Source organism: Macaca nemestrina, chromosome 11 (genome assembly GCF_043159975.1).
Source record: "Macaca nemestrina isolate mMacNem1 chromosome 11, mMacNem.hap1, whole genome shotgun sequence".
Taxonomy (NCBI): Eukaryota; Metazoa; Chordata; class Mammalia; order Primates; family Cercopithecidae; genus Macaca; species Macaca nemestrina.
Window position 1 is genome coordinate 76,869,354 of NC_092135.1, and position 19,640 is coordinate 76,888,993.

General features: G+C 36.3%; 1 protein-coding gene and 1 long non-coding RNA gene across 12 annotated transcripts in view; one reads left to right on the forward strand and one right to left on the reverse strand.

Moving 5' to 3' along the window:
- Window positions 1-19,640, forward strand: part of LOC105499519 (uncharacterized) — a 195,466-nt gene that overhangs the window by 139,313 nt on the left and 36,513 nt on the right. Inside the window, exon 7 of one of the 5 annotated variants that reach the window (XR_011610265.1) lies at window positions 13,484-13,762. The exons of the other annotated variants lie outside the window; for them this stretch is intronic. This is a non-coding gene — a long non-coding RNA (uncharacterized lncRNA). Of the gene's footprint in view, window positions 1-13,483; window positions 13,763-19,640 lie in introns of those variants that run through there. 5 annotated transcript variants of the gene reach the window in all.
- The window catches only part of LOC105499520 (coiled-coil domain containing 141), a 263,883-nt gene that overhangs the window by 126,970 nt on the left and 117,273 nt on the right, over window positions 1-19,640 (reverse strand). For all 7 annotated transcript variants that reach the window (XM_011772110.3, XM_071073848.1, XM_071073845.1 and 4 more), the window contains exon 8: window positions 678-872. In XM_011772110.3, coding sequence (XP_011770412.2) covers window positions 678-872 — 195 coding nt within the window. The remainder of the gene's footprint in view (window positions 1-677; window positions 873-19,640) is intronic.

Below are 19,640 nucleotides of genomic sequence, written 5' to 3' on the forward strand. Positions count from 1 at the left end.
TTCTCTTCCTCCATGGGAAACACAATAATGTGGGCACAAGTGTCCCCCCCAAACAGACCAGTGGCAGCTGTAAGATAAAACCCTCATGAGGCTAGGCATGGTGGCTCACACTTATAATTTCAGCACTTTGGGAGGCCGAGGTAGGAGGATCACTTGAGCCCAGGAGTTTGAGGACAGCCTGCACAACATAGTGAGACCCTGTCTCTACAAAAAAAAAAAAAGTGACGCATGGTGGCATGTGCCTGTGATTCCAGCTACGTGGGAGGCTGAGATGGGAGAATCACTGGAGTCTGGGAGGTCGAGGCTGCAGTAAGCTATGATCACGCCACTACATTCCAGCCAGGGTGACAGAGCCGGGCCCTTTCTCAAAACAACAACAAACACCATCCAACAACCAAACCAAACCAAACCAAACCAAACAAAAAAACAAAAAACCCTCATGAGGTGTGTTTGCTGTTTTTAAAGTCACCTTTTACATGGGAAAACAGTCTTCTAGTTTTGAGAACCAAATAATGGCCATAATAGGAATATATGTTAAAAACTCTTCTTTGCTGCTATCAGTTTTGAAAGTTTACATGGAGTTTTGACTTCTGTGATGTGCTCCAGCTGGTTGAAGTAATGGTTCTTTTACTGGTCTCCCTGATTACCGAAAATTATCAACTTGATCTCACACTGACCTTGTTAGCACTGTTAAAAAATGCATTTGCCTTCTTTAACCAGGTATTCCTTTCCACCATGAGTTGACCAAATTCTTCTTGAAGCTGACTCAGTTTCTGGTGAGAGAGCTGGAGGTGTTCTTTCTCCGCGTAGTCCTTTGACAGCAGAATTCTCAGTGCCCCACTCTTCAGCTTCTCAACAGCAGAATTCCATTCCTGCAACAGATCATTCTTACTAAGTTTATTTTACACATCTCCCCGGTTATGGACTGAATGCTTGTGTCCCCCGCAAATTCCTCTGCTGAAATCTAATCCCCAAGGTGACGACATTAGGAAGTAGGGCTCTGGGAGATGAGTGACCTCATGAAAGAGGATTGAGAGGGCTACCTTGCCCCTTCCACCGTGTGAGGATACGGTAAGTTGGCAGCCTGCAACCCAGAAGAGGGTTTTCGCCACAACTCTACCGTGCTGGTACCCTGATCTGGAACTTCCCACACCCAGGACAATGAGACAAAAATATCTATTGTAGACAAGTCATTCAGTCTATGTTACTTTGTTATAGAAACTCAAACTGACAGAGACACCCCTTTTTATAATTTCTGATAAGATTCAGAGAATATTTAGATATGTTGAGTATATCAGAAATCTGCCATTCGATTTTCAAATCATGAAAGTGCAGTAAATACTGTAGTGGTAAATGCTTCACTACAGGTTTGAGTGTCATGTAGATGTAGTGGGGAAAAGACACAGAAAGAGGCTAAAAAGGGAGAGTAGAAAGAGGCAGGAAGTTGGGATGAGTGACTGGCAGAGCTCCCAGCTGACCTGAATACAGGTCACTTCCATTTCTATGAACTCCACCTAAAAATATACCCCCTATACAATGAACAACAGTTTTAAATCTTGAACGCATTTTGTCCAATGTTTATTCATTTAAGTATAAAAACATATCTTTCCCACAATTCAGTCTCACTGTCAATGTGGGTAAATGTGTACAAGAAATGAAGAGAAATCACATGTCTTATGACTGTTGTTTTTGTGTCTGCCTACACGTAGAGCTATTAGGTTCGTACAAAGGTAATTGCAGTTTTTGCCACTAAAAGTAATTACCTTTGCACCAACCTAATAAAATGAAGTTCTGTTACCCTTCATAAAATGAACAGCTGTTATTGTTCTGTATTTCCTCCTTCGTGATATCAGTTTCACCTCTCAAGGCTTCACTCTTTAATGGTATATAGACCTTTCAGAAAATGAAAAGAGGTAGCTTTTTTACTTTTTGTTGCATGAGGGTGGAAAAACATTAAACAGAATTAAAATATGAGTCGGAGTAAACCAAGCATATTTACATTCAATTTATTTGAAGGGAAATTCAAGTTTCTTGCAAAAGTCCTGAAGTCAGACCCACTGTCATAAAAGAATGATTATCTCTAACATGGCTGTCTTGTTAGTGAATCTTCTGGTATTCACATAAGCTGAGGTTGAGTGACAGGCATAGGCTACTTGTTAAGCTTGGAAAATTTAGCACAAGATTTCAGAAGTCTCAGTCTGACTCCATCCTGCCTTGTTCTACCAGTACAAAGTATCCTATTATTAAGTTACATTTGTTATATTACGCTGTGTAAAATAAGTACAATTTTAGTGCAATTTGCCATTAATTTTTCCATTCATTCATTTCACAAAGTAACTACTATGGTATTACTATGTACCCAGCACTACGCTAAGACAGATGCCTTGGGGAATATAAAGAAAGAATAAAATGGTTTGTGCGGTCGCCTGTAATCCCAGCACTTTTGGAGGCCAAGGCAAGCAGATCACTTGAGCCCAGGAATTTGAGACCAGCCTGGGCAATATGGCAAAATTCTGTCTCTACAAAAAATACAAATAGTGGACATATGGGCATAGTGGCGCATGCTTGTAGTTTCAGCTACTTGGTGGGGCTGAGGTGGGAGGATCGCTTGAGACCAGGAAGTCGAGGCTGCAGTGAACTGTGATCATGTCACTGAACTCCAGACACACACACACACACACACACACACTCAATACAGTAGTATTTTAAATAACAATTAGCAGGTGTTAAGATACAAATTGTACACATATTTTGTGTCCATGGGAACTGTTATAGTTTTAGGTGCAAGAGAAAAACATTTTGATCAATGAATACAGGAATATAAAACTTAGAGTAAGAAATTTGAATTATTTGAAGTATCAGTTATGTAAAATTGTGGCTTATAACTATAATCCTCAAAAACCCTTAAATTAGATATTATTTTTTCTAGTATTGACATAGGTTCAGAAGAGTATGCTACTCAAGGTTACATATCCAGTAAGTGGCAGTACCAGGACTAGTTCACAGGTCTTTGTCTCATGCTACCTTCCAGGGAACTGAGGATAGACTCCAAAATCTGCAATTTCTCAGTGCATGCAAAAGCAACACTCTTAAGCATAGATACGGGCTACGTGAGTTCTCAAGATCTTTCCATTTTTAAAGAGCTATTGTGTCCCCACGTAAGGAAAACTAATATGTGCCAAGATGTTCTTTCATAAAGCACTTTTATCAACCCTACCACTTAAAAACCATTACGTTAACCTACTGGGAATGAGCAAATATTTTTAAAACAGTACAATTTCTGGCACACATAATAGGCACTCACTAAATGTTAGTCCCACTTTTCTGCCCATCAGTTTTGGTTCATTAATTCTCCAAAATTTGTTCTTTATTTATGGGTATTCCTGCAACCCAGTTGTAAAATAATGGTAGTGAAATGTTTCCCAAAAATGTTATTGATTAGTGTTAAGTATTGATCAGTCTTATGAGATGAAACAAAGTAAAATGGTTTTTGTGTGTGTGTGTGTGTGTGTGTGTGTGTGTGTGGTTTTTGTTTCTGTTTTTGTTTTTTTACTGCAGTACTTCTTGGCATCTTTATTGTACTAACACGCATTGAGACTCTCCTAGAGGAAAGTGTGGTGTGGAATATTTTGGACAAACTCTCTTTGATTAATAAACTGTTTGCTAGTCATCTCAGGGGACCAATGCTCCAGTTGGAACAACGTTGGGGGAAAACGTTCTGTAGCTAAGACAAGCTGAATCACCAACTGAGTTCACCAGCTCTCACAAGTCTTTCTGTTTCTTTCTTTGCTTTGTCTCTGTTCTCCAGCTCCTCTGCTAGTTCATTTCCTCTCTTTGTACCATTCTTTCTTCTTCTGTCTATTATGATCTGTGGGGCATTAATACTCAAACTCAGGTGGAGAAATACTTAATGCTTAAAGATGCAGAATAAAGCAGGTAATTCTTTAAAAAGATTTGGTATTGATCAGAACCTTCTGTGCTGATTAGGGGGAGACTACTTAACAAATATGGAGAAGCTGGGGAGGGCCTAGAAAAACAGGGGCAAGGAAAATGCAGAAGTTAGGATATGAAGAAATGAAATACAGCCATTGCATGCTCAGTCTAACAACACTAAGCTCTAGGATGTTGTCTTAACTGTCTGCAAGATGGTAAGGGTTGATTTTTCTTCCTGTATGTTAGTGGTGTGCTAAACACTTTACATGCATTATCTCATTTAATTTTTATCATATCCCTATGAAGTAGGAACTGTTATTATCTTCATTTTACAGATGGAGTATCTGGGGCTCAGGGAGATGACTGACTTGTCCAAGGTGTCAACATTAGTAAGTGAAAAAGCCAAATTTGAAACTCTGGTAGTTTGACTCTTCTCAGTCTTGATACACTGTTTTTCTCATCAAATAATGATTAGCCATATTATTTTGGAATTGCCTAGGTAAAACTTCCATATGGCCTGGACAAGACCTCGGAGGTGATAAAAATCTTATATGACCCTGGCATTCTCAGATTTGAAATCAGAAGGCTCGCCATTTCAGAATAAACATAAAGCTAATATAGATACAGTTGAAAATTTACAGCCCAAACTCAGACTTAGTTTTGCTTAGCAACTGGACCAAAATAATAAACCTCTTCTCTATGAACAAGAAGAGGAATACCTGTTCTCCAACAATGTTCATAAATCTGCCTTCAGTATAAATTTTGCAAGCAACATTAAAGAGAGACCTTTGGAGTAGAGCCAAGTCTTTGAAAACCCACTTTCACCTTGTGCTTGACATCATGCTATAAAAAGTGGACTGTGACCTTCCAAAGAAGCTGTAAAGGTCCATTTTGTGTCTCTTATCTTTTTTTGTTCTCCATCCCCAGTCTTCTTAATTACATTTTCACATGAACTCTGTGGGTATTAAATGAAGCTGGGTCCATTCAATATTTCTATTCAATCTTCTCGGAAAATTGGTTCTGTTTTCTTTGGGCAATCTATAGGCAGTTTCTGATGCATTTCTATACCATTCTGGTAATGTATTTATTTCCCCAGCCATTTTTCACAGGGGACAGTTCCACCATTTTATTTTTAAGACAAAACTTTCCAGAGCCATTTGAATCCATCACACTATTTAAAAAATATAGTTGTCACCCTTGTCAAGACTGGAGGAGCCCAATGGAGAAAATCTCGTTCTGTTTTCTCTAAGCGGTTGCTGCCTGCCTGCTAAGTGTTAAACTTCTAACAGGGTCTCAGTCACTTTGCAATAAAATATTTCCAGTTCTTGTCCCCACCAGCAAGAAGCCCAAGCCGTCCACTTCCTTGGCTTTTTAATTTGACAGAGATGCCTACATGCATATCTCGGACCTGATACAGACAAGAGGCCCTGTGTGTTCCCAGGTTTGCAGTGTCTCCATAGGTCACACCATTATTTTCATTTTTCACTCACAGTAGGAACCTTTTTAACTGTACCTTTCAGTATTCCATTTGGTGAGGCAATTGAGCTTCTCTTGGATCCCTTGATTGAAAGGGTACTTTTCAGAGGATTAGTGCTGATAGACAAGAAGGCAAAAAAGATTTCTTCTTTCCTTCCCCCCACTGCTAGTCCTAGCTTAGCTCTTTAAATGAAGTTATGACTTGGCATAACAATTATCCAGCAAGCAGATCCAAAAAGTAAGAATGTTAGGGGCTCCAACTGAAATGAAAAAATAATGATAACCACAGTATGTTTAGTAAGCTTTCGCTCACACAAAAACTTCCCTGTGTATGAGGGGATTTTAACCATTCAACATCAAGTGGGAATTTTTCATGATAAGCTTGACTTCAGAATTTAAGTGTTAAGTGGGGGAAAGGTGGACCAAAAAACAATAGGGAATATATTTGAAAAGTACTAAAAAATATTAACTGTGGAGATTACTGGCCAAAATCAAATCTGGCAGAAGCATGTGTTGAGTTCATGCATAGTTCCCAAAGCATGGCTGATTCCTAGACCATCTCATTAGATATAGCCTAGTTTTTGTTTAACCCCCAAGTCCACAGTTCCATTCGGAACAACTAGAATTAACTCATTGACACAAAATCATAGCATTTTGCATGATTGCATTAGCAGATGGTAAAATGAACCTGGCAATTTTAATCATAGAATATTTGAACGTCTGCTTAAGATTTTTGTTTTTAACAGAAATGTTTATGCTTTCGAAGAGTGGCATTGAGCCCTTTAGAAGTTGAAACTCTCTGATTATGTCAAGTTGGATTATAAACTGGGTGGCAGTTTCTTCTCCTCATGCTCCCTTCAGGGGCATTTCTATGCTGACCTGTGCAAATGTCAGGGTCATTCTGGAGAGAAATGTCTTGCCTCAGTCTGCCATGCTTGCTGAGTTCAGTGTCTACAGGCCATTTGAACTTTGCCCTCACTATGATGCAGTCCAGCAAAGGCACAGATTGCAAACAGGAAGGACTGTGATTTTGCATTTCACCTAGAGATGAAAGAAGTGTGCTGTTTCACCTCCCAGACATACGGTGAAAATCACTGCTATTGAACCAGGGAGAGCTTGTGGATAAGAGCAAAGAACCCCAGCTAGAGGTACACTTTTTATCCAAGCTTGTCAAGCAGCTTCAGGAAGAAGATTTTGCTTTTTTGAGCCTTATTTTTACTGCAGTGCAATGACAGTCACCACCAGTTTGTACATTTCTGCTTTCCTAGTGACTCATCTGTTAATTCAGTGACAAATTAGCCGTGCTTCAAGTTCCTGGATTTTATGCCCTCCCAAACTGTGGGATACTGGCTGTTCGATCCATAAATTAACCTTACCAGCATTGGAATTGCAAGTCTGTAATAGAAGTGACAGATATCACCAAATTAATTTCTGACTATTAGTTGCTGCTTTCTTATCTTAGTTCATTTGCATATTTTAGAGATTTAGTTAGTTTGTTTTAGTTCATTCAGATATTTTTAAAGTTGCAGGAAAACAGCCCATGACTTGGAAATCTCTTGTTTCCCTTATTCTCTTCAGTGTTTGGCCACTGAATGATTCCACTCAGCAGCACTTTAGCAGCATGAAGCAGGGTGCTTGTTGCTAATACACACTGAAGCAAATGGCTATGTGGCAAAATAAAATTTGAAAATAAAATAAAATCACAACACACTATGCTCATAAACAAATCTTCAAAATAGTCATTGGAGCACAAATGCATTTATTCTTTCTTCCTTGGTTCGACATAGATGAAAATTTAATTACAAGGGAATTCTGGGGAAAATATTCCCAAGATTTGTATATTCCAAGAACCATTTTCTTCTTTAGTGTCTCGTCCCTGTTTTTCTTAGATTTCTTGTTCCTATTAATCACATTTTCTTCTAGTTAAGTAAGAGAGCCTGGTTGGTGTTTCCATTTTAAATTAAATTTAATAAAAGTCTAGCTGGCCAAAATACTTGCATCTAACACAATTTGCCTACAATCAGATTGTGTCATGGGCTGACCATATGGTCCCAGTTTATCTTAATGTCCTCAGAGGACTTACTTTTTCATTGTCTACACAATCCATTGGAGATATTTTCAGGATCTCAACACACATAATTCAGCTACAGGGGAAATTATTAGATTGTGTGGTGATTTCCCTAAATGAAATAGGCTAACTTAATAGAAGGGAGGGTCTATTTATGTTTTATCCACAATAAACCTCAAATATAGACTTTTTTAAAAAGCCTCTTAAATCTGATTGGCTGTTAGTATCTCTTGGGAAAGTTTTAAAAACACGTATTTCCAGGCTCACCCCCTATCCACTGAATCATAATTTATATTAGTAGGGTGAAAAAAATAAGGATTTAAAAAAAAATCTGAAGCATTTTATTTGCAGTCAGGGACAAGGAAATGACACAGACAAATTTTAGAACCACTGATACAGAATATTCTAAGGTATTTAATGAATAGGTAACATTTGACTTAGAATAATTGGTATATAATTATGCTGATAATTGGAAGATAGATTCTATAAGAATAGTAGTTTAAACCTAAAACTTTCAACTAACTTGACTCTGAAAATTACATTATTGTATTAATGACTTCTAAATCTAAAATTTAACTTTAGTTTTACACATTACTTCATTCAGTCAATAAGTATTGAGCTAGCCTGTGGAAGATACAATGACAAATAAACAAAATCCTCACCCTTAGACTCCTTGAATGATTGTTACACTAATCCATCAGGAGTTTAAACAGCCCTGTGCAATATTGGATATCATTAGTCTTAATTCAGAAAGATGAAACTGACGCATTTCTTCCTACTTTCTTCATTGACATCATTGTCTCAACAAAGGCACCACTGATTTAAAAGGGGAAGGATTCAAAATTACAGCTGGATATAAAGAATAAGTTCTAATGTTCTATAACACTGTAGGATGACCATAATATATATTTTCAAATAGCTAGAAGAAAGGATATTGGATGTTCCCAACACAGAGAAATGATAAATGTGCGAGATGATGGATTTGGTAATTAGCCCAATCTGATATACATACATATGTTATATGTATTGAAACATCACTATGTACCCCCCAAATATATACAATTATTATGTGTCATTTTAAAGAAAAAAAGCTAAGAAAAGGTAAAAAAATATGATCAGGTTTTTCTTTCCCAAAATTGTCTATATGCCCATGTGGTTATTTTTACCTTCCTTGTAAAATTTTTGTAACTATATTTATAATAGCTATGTATTCTATCATAGGAAAAAATCCTTACCTCTAATGGTATGGAAGAAATCGCTTGTCTTCTAACAAAATCCACTGAAAGCTAGAATTCCTTCAACTCATCTCTTTGCAGGCTCTGGGTTTCAGTTCACCACTAAGTATATGCACAGGACTCTCATTCCATAGTCAATAATCTGTGAACCAGCCACAAATGATACCGGGATGGGCATTCCATAACTCTCCTACGCTGAATGTGGAACCATCTAAAAAGCATTATTCAGCACTTTTTATGAACACAAGCTCAAATGGAAAACAAAACAAGTGTGTAGCAGAAAGTGAAATCAGTTTCTGCTTTGGGGTATCTGAGAAGCCATCTTATTGGGTCTTAAACACGCACAGGAATTTCACCTGGTGAGCGTAGAGGTGGGTCTTGGGAGAGGGCAAGGATGACTCACCATGTCCCAAGCAGGAGAGACAGCCTGAGCCAGAGCACTGAAGCAAGGGGGTCGGTGTTATCAAGAAAATGTGGAGGACGATTCTGGATCATAGAGAAATGGAGCTAATGGTTTCCAGAGAATTAATAAGAGTTTCCTATAGGAAGCGATGTCTGAGCTGAGACCTCAAATAAGCTGTGGGAGTTATCTAGGCAAAAAAAGGAGTGGAGGTGGGGTGGGGAGTGAAGGGTGACAGAAAAATGAGATATTAAGAATGAAAAGAGATATAAAATGAATAGGAGATAGAACCAGTGGGATTTAGAATAGGATCCATTTCTCCTGGAAATGAGGGGAAAGAAGTAAAAGAGAGAAGCAAGGAAGAGACAAAAAGTTTGGGCAGAGAAGAAAAGAACAAGCAATTCCACTCTGTGGGACTAAGTGACTTTGAGGTTAGTTAAAGCCTGGCTCCATGATAGTTGAGCATTTTAAAAGAGCACGAAGATTTTGGACTAGTTGTTAAGGGGTATGGAGCAGGGAATTAACAGATGATAAATAAAGGGATTTGAAAGGCTAACTGGTAACAGATAAATTATGATCAGAATAATTATGCTAATTGTTTCAGAATTAGGAAGAAACAGAGAAACCAGGTGATTGAGTAGCACATGCTGAGTAGCACAAGGACAGAGACCAGGAAAAGAAAGAAGGCACGGAGGTGGTGATGAGAGCAGTTTTGGGTGATGCTATAAAACAAAGTGTTGTGGCCACAGTAGTGGGAAGCTGAAGCTAGCTGAAAATAGGTCTTTGGAGTAAAAAAAGTCAAGGAAAGCAAAGGCTAGGGCATTAAATAAGTCACTAAATGGCTAAATTAGCACAGGAAGGTTGTAGGCGGTTCAGGGAATGACTGTATTAAGGTAATAAGAAGTCCTCTCAGGTGTTCACTTAAAGTAGATTCAATTTCACTATTATTATCATGATAGCAAAATACCATGCAATATAATAGTATTAACTGTAAAAAGCCATGCTTTCTGGGACATTTTATTTAAGGGCTGACAAATGCCAGGAAAAAAAACCAAAAAAGATGTATGAGGAATTTTTGTAAAAGTCAAAACTAAAAATGATTTTCTAAGCATTTAAACTTAACGAGCTGGTAAAGATTCTGTAAGCAAAATAACAGCAGGTAGTTTTAAACCTCATGATCATAGATCATAGAGCACAATGTTCTTTATTTGCTTTCTTAACTCAGCCCTTTCTTAGATGGGCATGAATATTTCGGAGGGACTTTCTAAATTCACCTTTCCCTTGGAAATTAAAACATAGGGTTCACTAAACTTTAAATTGAGCTACAAGTTAAGGCTAGAATAGGGTCACCAATATGAAAATCCCATCATTGTGTGGACATTCCCAGTGCTTGCTGGCAAATTCAATACTATTTGTATATATTTTGCCTGTTAGTAATAAAATGATTTCTAATTTATGTTCTGTGAAAAATGACATCTGCTTTTAATTGGAAAGTTCATTAAAGAATCAGACGAGTAAAACAAATTATTCACTAAAATGAAGACAGAGGAATTGAAATGCTCTGCTGCAGGTGTCTTACTCTTTGGAGAACTCACTAATTTCTGCCTTGAGACATTTCAGATTCAGACCCCACTTTATTTTTTAAATTAGATGAAACATTATAAAAACAGACGGTCTTTCATTGTATTGATTTTCTTTGTAATCATCAGATATGTGAGCTGATTTATTGAAGCAACATATTTTATAGTGATTTTACAATTTTTTCACATACCTTTGGTGAAGGAATTTGGGGAGATAATCAAAGTTCAAATAGCAGAAGAGTCAGCTTCTTTATACAGGTTAATAAATGCAGCAATGAGAAGAAAATTGTTCAACAATGCCTGTGATACACTTGGAAAATATTTGGATATCCTGGACACTATGATTATGCAAACTCTGGATATTGCTACATACCTCTTTAACTACCCATGAGACATATAAGTAGCTCCTTTGTTACTAAATATAAGTATAATATAAATATAAATATAAGGGCTACTTCTGAGGAAATATTTGTATTTTTGAAAATGAACAATCAGAACATTTAAATACTTATCTTTTGATCTTCAATTACCTGAGTAATGTATCTAGGACTAAATAAAAACAACAACAAAAATTAAGTTGTAAGCTTGGGCAAGCACGTCCACACCTTAAGAGACTCAAAGATTTATTTTGACTTATATCTTCTGAGTTTTAACAATGACCCAGTATTCTGACTCTATCACTTATACTCTCTTTCATTGTGCAGTTATTTCCCTTATAACCTTTGTTATCCAAAAGGCAGCCCCGAGACCCGCAGCATCATTACCCTGCAGCTTGTTAGTAATGTAGATACTAAGGTCCCACTCTAAACCTGACAAATCAGAATCTGCCTTTTAAAATACATGGGTAATTCATGAGTACACTATAGTTTGAGAAGCTCTGGTCTAGAATACACTGAAATAGCAGCTTCTTACAACTAGACAGATGATCAAAACACAAATGAACAAAGAATATGGAAGGGGAAACTTGCAGATGACATGATCTTACATGCTGAGAACTCTAAGGGATAATTTTTAAAAATTAAAGCAAATAAATTAAGTCAGTAGAGTTGGAGAGTATAAAACCAACACTCAAAAAAAATCACTTGTGTTTCTATAGAATAGCATTGAACAAACTGAAAAGGAAATTAAGAAAATGATTTCATTCACAGTAGCATCAAAAAAATGTAAAATACCTAGGAATAAATTTAATCAAGGAGATTGGAAACTTACACAAGGAAAATTACAAAACACTGTTAAAAAATGAAAAACCTAAATAAATGACAAGATATCACATGATCATGAATTGGAGAATTTAATGTTAAGATGGCAATACTCCCCAGAGTATTCTAGGGATACAATGCAATCCCTATCAGAATCTCACTGGCCTTTTTTGAAGAAATGGAAATGCTGATCCTAATATTAATGTGGAATTGCAAAGGATCCTGAATAGCCAAAACAATCTTCATAAATAAGAAGAATATTAGAGAACTTACCCTTCCAGATTTTAAAACTTACTACAATCCTACAGTAATCAAAGCAGTGTGGCAAACTGGCATGAAGATAGACATATAGATTTACAGAATAGAAGAGCCCAGAAATAAACCCACACATCTGTGGCCAATTAATTTTCAGTGAGTGTGCCAAAGTCATTCAACAGAGAAAGAATATTTTTTTCCAACAAATCTTGCAGGGACAATTGAATATCCACATGCAAACTAATGAAGTTAGACCCTTACCTCACAACATACAAAAAATTAACTCAAAATGGAACAAAGATCTAAATATATACACTAAAGCCATCAAATTGTTATAAGAAAACATAAGGGATAAATTTTCATAACTTTGGATTTAGTGATGGTTTCTTAGACATGACACCAAAAACATAACCAAAAAAATTAAGATAGATAAACTTTATCAAAATTAAAACTTTTACTTAGCAAAGAACATTTTGGTCAAAGGGCTTGAATAGACTTTTTTTTTTTAAGGAAGATATACAAATGGCCAGTCACTAAATGAAAAGATCTGCAACATCATTAGTTATTAGGGAAATACAAATAAGAATCACAACGAACTAGCACTTGATGCAGACTAAGATGACTATAAAAATCAAACAAAATGAAAGAAAACAAGTGCTGGAGAGGATTTAGAGAAATTGGAATCTTCTACCTTTCTGGTAGAAATATAAAACAGAGTAGCTGCTATGGAAAAATAGCATAGTAATTTCTCGTAAGTTAAGCATAGAAACTCCACACGATCTAGCAATTCTACTCCTAGGTATTACCCAAAAGAATTGAAAAGAGGTATTCAAAAATATACATATACATGAATGTTCATAGCAGCACTATTAACACTAGACAAAAGGTGAAAACAACCCAAATGTCTATCAACTGATGTATGGATAAATGAAAGATGGTATATCCATGCAATGGAATATTATTCAGTATAAAAAGGAAGTGTTAATACATGCTGCAACATGGATAGACCTGAAAAACATGCAAAGTGTAAGAATTCAGACACAAAAAGCCATTAAATATTATTTTATTTAATGGTATTTCCAGAATAGGTAAATACATGGACACAGAAAGCAGATTAGTTGTTGTCAGGGGCTGAGGGGAGACAGGAATGAAGATTGACTGCTTAATGGTTATGGTGTTTCTTTTTGGAGTTATGAAAATATTCTGAACTAGGTAGCCATGATAGTTATACAATACTGTCTAATTTACTAAATGTCACTAATGATAAATTTTATGTAATATTTACTTCACCATTATTTTCTTAAAGCCCATATTATGTTGTGTTTCTGTTGTGCCAGGCATTGTGCTAAGAACTGTTACATATGGCCAGGTGTGGTGACTCACGCCTGTAATCCCTGCACTATGGGAGGCTGAGGAGGGCAGGTCACTTGAGGTGAGGAGTTTGAGACCAGCCTGGCCAACATGATGAAACCCTGTCTCTACTAAAAATAAGAAAATCAACCGGGGCATGGTTGCGCATGCCTGTAATCCCAGCTACTCAAGAGGCTGAGGCAAGAGAATTGCTTGAACCTGGAAGGTGGAGCCTGAATAAGCCAAGATCATGCCACTGCACTCCAGCCTGGGTGACAAAGTAAGACTCAGTCTCAAAAAAACAAAACCAAAAAAAAAACAAAACAAAACAAAAAAAAAAACACACACACACACAAAACTGTTATAAACGACCACATTTAATCTTCACAACAAACTGTAAATTAGGTACAATTGTTACCCCCTTTCACAAAAAGGGACTGGAACTTAGGCCCAAATACACAAAAAATTTGCCCAAGATTATATCAGAAGTAAGCAGAGATGCTCAAATTTAACTCCAGTTCCCTTGCCTGAGTGCTGCCATGCTGTATGCTGCCTGGGAGCATCCCATTCACTCTCTGCTAAGTAGTCTAAGATGCTATATGTTGCCACTTCACATAATGTATATCTACACGGTTTGGTAACATGTAATCCTTAGAAAACACATTTAAAATATGTGTTAAAATGAGGAAATGCTTATGATATAATGTTAATTGGAAAAAGCATCACATTGTAAAACAACACATACAATTTTTTGTGTATACATACATATATGTATACACAAAATATATAGTATATACGTGCATATAATACACAGTTTTGGAACACTCATATGTAAATGTTTTATATTTCCTTCCTATTTCCATATACACCCACATACAGTGTGATTTTAATTTTCTTTTGTTTAGTTTTATGTCATTTCTATTTTTTCTAAGATGACAAGGTACTGTGTAATCAGAAAAATAAAACAATAAACATATTTTGAAAGAGTCACTTTCTTGCATTGGCTCTACTGATGATAATTACGCATTTAAATTACTTAAATAAGCTTGCGGGATATTCTGCTTTACTTCCTTATCCTATATTTATAAATATTTTTTAACTTTAAACTGAATTCTTCCCTTTGACTAAAGTTTCTGTGGGACCTAAGCACCTAAGCATTGGTATTTTCTGAAGATCTCCAAATAATATTATTTGAAAGAACTTGGGGCCAAGATCACAAATCCAATTTATGAAATCACTCAATAATGACTAGAAAATATTTTCAATGACTTGGAAAATTGGATTAGATGATGAATCGTGGAAGATGGTTTTAATCTTGAAGCTGAGATATGTGAATGCTGCTATATTAAAACATTGAAGATGATGTTTCTATACACAATTTTCAGTTTTGCTTCTCTCCCAGAACTTTAAAAATTATTAATCAAGAACTTCATAAACCATATATGTCATAATAAAAGACAACAATATAAGTCATCTATAAAAATTAAGAGGAACATGAACATACATGAAACATATGGGCGAAACGTCTAAGTTGGTGCCTCTTAAATTTTAGAATGAATACAAATCCTCTTGGGGAATTTGTTAAAACACAGTCTCATGCCATAAGTGTGATGGGTGGATTTGAGATTCTAAATCTCTAACAACTCTCTGACGCTGCTGTTGCTCTCTGGGAGTCACACCTTGAATAACAAGGCTATATAAGTTTCATTTAAGCCTTAAAGATGGAGATTAATAACCTCCATCTTGAAAGAGAGCATGCCCTTCCTGAAGTCACTCCCATTCAAACCACAGTAGTTTCTTAAGTGATTTTCTGTCTTCTATCTCCCTCCCATTACTGTCGTTCACATTATTTCCAAGGTAATCTCCCAAAATGCAAATCAGTTTAAGCTATACTTTGCTTTGATGATATTTAATTGCCCATCTGGTCTCAAATCCAAATGTTTACAGCAGCCAGGCACATCATGTGAATGAGTGAAGCAAGGCTAAAAGGGGAGGTAGGTCATGAGGAATAGTGGCAAACTAAGGACTGTGGCAGACTGATATGCACATACCTTTTCTAAAAGAAACAGGTATTACTGGGCTCCAGCCAGGAGTCACTATGTCTATGTGGGAAGACGAGCTGATAATGCCAGATCTTCCAGTTTTTTAAAAAAAACAGGAAATCTAGATTTCTTTTTTAACAGAAACTCCAACATTTTAAGATTAATATTATTTTTTTCAAGCCAGATGCCCACCAAAACCTACATAGAATCTCTGGGAATGAGATGCAGACATCAGTATTTTTTCAACATCCTCTAGGTGACTCCAGTGTGCAGCCAGAGTTGAGAAGCACTAATCCACACATTCCCCCATGGCACAAACTAGAAAGGGCCTGAACTTAACCAAGGGTTGAAGCTATAGAAGTACAGATTGGTTCATGAAGGGAGTTCTATTATATGAACATTATTTCTGATGTGTAAGAGAAGGACTGATCATACCCCCTCAAAAAAATAATTAGCAAGTATTTGTTTGCATAATATTTTAATACATCCTACAACAAATTCTGAGTTTCAAAGGTTCAATTCAAGCTTTGGAGCATCAAGGTGATTTATAATACAATTTAAGAGTATTTAAGATTTTAAACCAAAGGACAGTTTATAATTATCCATATCTGCTATTTCTTTGTCTCTTACACATGTAAAAGAAAAAAAGAATTTTCATATTCGGTAAAGAAAGTATAATTCAAAACAATTACCCACAGTCAAAGGTCATATTTAAAAATCCTTTAGTTCATTTATTTCAATATGTTCTGAATAAAGTATCACACTTATTAAGAGCTATGAAAGTTGCTGTATTTCTTGTTCTGAATGTATTCCAGTAAGAAATGATAGAGACATTTTCAAAGTTTACTTAGAAAGAACTCACTGAGTAGAATAACAAGCCATATACACCAGCTTCCTGCTGTTGAATTTAGCTGTGGGTAGCAGAGAACACCTGCTTTCTCTGTGTTACCAGATTATTTATAGGAGCTTCACTGATGAATCCTCAGCTTGATTCCTTATTTCTATGTTAAATCTTCTTTGAAAGGAATATTTCCTATTCTGTGCCTCATATCCACACCCAAACAAAAGTCCAAAATGTAATATGCTGCTTACTACTTAAGGACATATAAAATTGAATTTCTTTTCCATGAACAAGAAATTAGATTGTTGAAAAACCACAGATAAAAACTATTTGGAAGTTTACACTATGGATGGGAAAGGAAACCAAACAATATTTTTGGAGCCACTACTAAAACATGGATGTGTTCACAAACATTATCTTTTTTTTTAACTTTTATTTTATGTTCAGGGATACAGTGAAGGTTTGTTACATAGGTGAACTCGTGTCACGGGGTTTGTTGTACAGATTATTTCATCACCCTGGTATCAAGCCCAGTCCCCAGTAGTTATCTTTTCTGATCCTCTTCCTTCCCCCATCCTCCACCCTCAAGAAGACCCCAGTGTCGGCTGTTTTCTTCATTGTATTCATAAGTGCTCATCATTTGACTCTCATTTATATGTGAAAACACGCAATATTTTGTTTTCTGTTACTGCATTAGTTTGCTAAGGATAATAGCCTCCAGCTCCATCCATGTTCATGCAAAAGACATGATCTCATTCTTTTTTATGGCTGCATAGTATTCCATGGTGTATATGTACCAAATTTTCTTTATCCAATCTGTCATTGATGGGCATTTAGGATAATTTTATGTCTTCACTGTTGTGAATAGTGCTACAATGAACATTGACATGCGTATGTCTTTATGGTCGAATGATTTCTATTCATCTGGGTATATGCCCAGTAATGAGATTGATGGGTTGAATGGCAGTTCTGCTTTTAGCTTTGAGGAGTCTCCATACTGTGATTTACACATTCCCATCAACCGTGTTAAGTGTTCCCTTTGCTCTACAACTTCACCAGCATCTGTTATTTTTTGACTTTGCCATTCAGATTGGTGTGAGATGGTATCTCATTGTGGTTTCAATTTGCATTTGTCTAATAATCAGTAATATTGAGCTTTTTTTCAGGCTAATAATCTCTAATAATCAGTAATATTGAGCTTTTTTTTCAGGCTACACATATGTCTTCTTTTGAGAAGGTCTGTTGATGTCCTTTGCCCACTTTTTAATGGAGTTGTTTGTTTTTCTCTTGTACATTTAAGTTCCTTATAGATGCTGGATATTAGACCTTTGTCAGATGCATAGTTTATAAATATTTTCTCCCATTCTGTAGGTTGTCTGTTTACTCTGTTGATAGTTTATTTTGCTGTGCAGAAGCTCTTTAGTTTAATGAGATCCCACTTGTCAATTTTTGCTTTGTTACAATAGTTTTGGGTGTCTTTGTCATGAAGTCTTTGCCTATTCCTGTGTCTAGGACAATATTGCCTAAGTTGTCTTCCAGGGTTTTTATAGTTTTGAGTTTTACATTTAAGTCCTTAATCAGCCTATCTTGAGTTGAGTTTTGCATATGGTGTAAGGAAGAGTCCACCTTTAATCTTCTGCATATGGCTAGTCAATTATTCCAGTATTTATTAAATAAGGAGTCTTTACCCTATCACTTGTTTTTGTCAGCTTTTTTGAAGATCAGGCGGTCATAGGTTTGTGGCCTTATTTCTGGATTCCCTATTCTGTTTCCTTGGTCTATGTACCTGTTTTTGTACTAGTACCATGCTGTTTTGGTTACTGTGGCCCTGTAGTATAGTTTGAAGTTTGGTAACATAATGCTTCCAGCTTTGTTCTTTTAGTTTAGGATTGCCTTGGCTATTTGGGCTCTTTTTGATCTTACATGAATTTTAAAATAGGTTTTTCTACTTCTGTGAAGAATGTCATTGATATTTTGATAAGAATAGGGTTGAATCTGTAAATTGCTTTGTGCAGTATGGCCATATTAATGATATTCATTCTTCCTATCCATGAGTATGGAATGTGTTTCCATTTGTTTGTGTCATCTGTGAATTCTTTGGGCAGCGTTTTCTAATTCTCGTTGTAGAGATCTTTCACCTCCCTGGTTAGCTAGGAATTTAATTTTTTTTGCAGCAACTGTGAATGGGATTGCCTTTCTGATTTGGCTCTTGGCGTGGCTGTTGTTGGTGTGTAGGAATGTTAATTATTTCTGTACATTGATTTTGTATCCTGAAACTTTGCTGAAGTTATCAGCTGAAGGAGCTTTTGACCAAGACTATGGGGTTTTCTAGATACAGAATCATGTCATCTGCATAAAGAAAGAGTTTGACTTCCTCTCTTCCAACTTGGATGCACTTTATTTCTTTCTCTTGCCTGATTGCTCTGGCTAGGATTTCCAATACTATGTTGAATAAGAGTGGTGAAAGAGGGCATCCTTTTCTTGTGCCAGGCTTCCAGCATTTGCCCTTTCAGTATAATGTTGGCTGTGGGTTTGTCATAGATGCCTCTTATTATTTGGAGGTATGTTCCTTCAATATCTAGTTTATTGAAGATTTTTAAAATGAAGCAGTGCTTAATTTAGTTCTGTTTATGTGATGAATCACAATTATTGATTTGCATATGTTGAACCAACCTTGCATCCCAGGGATGAAGCCTACTTGATTGTGGTGGATTAGCTTTTTGATGTGCTGCTCAATTTGGTGTGTGTTTTGTTGAGGATTTCTGCATCAATATTCATCAAGGATATTGACCTGGTTTTCATTTTTTGTTGTGTCTCTGCCAGGTTTTGTCCTCATAGAATGAGTTGGGGAGGAGTCCCTCCTCCTCAATTTTTGGGAATAGTTGTTGGAGGAATGGTTCCAGCTCTTCTTTGAACCTCTGGTGGAATTTGGCTATGAATCTATCTGGTCTTAGGCTTTTTTTTTGTTGATAGGCTATTTATTATTTATTCAATTTTGGAGTTCATTATTGGTCTGTTCTGAGAATCAATTTCTTCATGATTCAGTCTTGGGAGGTATATGTGTCTAGGAATCTTTTTAGGTCTGTATCAAGGTGTTCGTTGTAGCTTCTGATGGTGATTTTTATTTCTGTGGGGTCAGTGGTAACATTCCCTTCATTATTTCAAATGATGTTTATTTGGATCTTCTCTCTTTTCTCCTTTATTACTCTAGCTGGCAGTCAATCTATCTTACTAAGTTTTTCAAAAAACCAACTTCTGGAT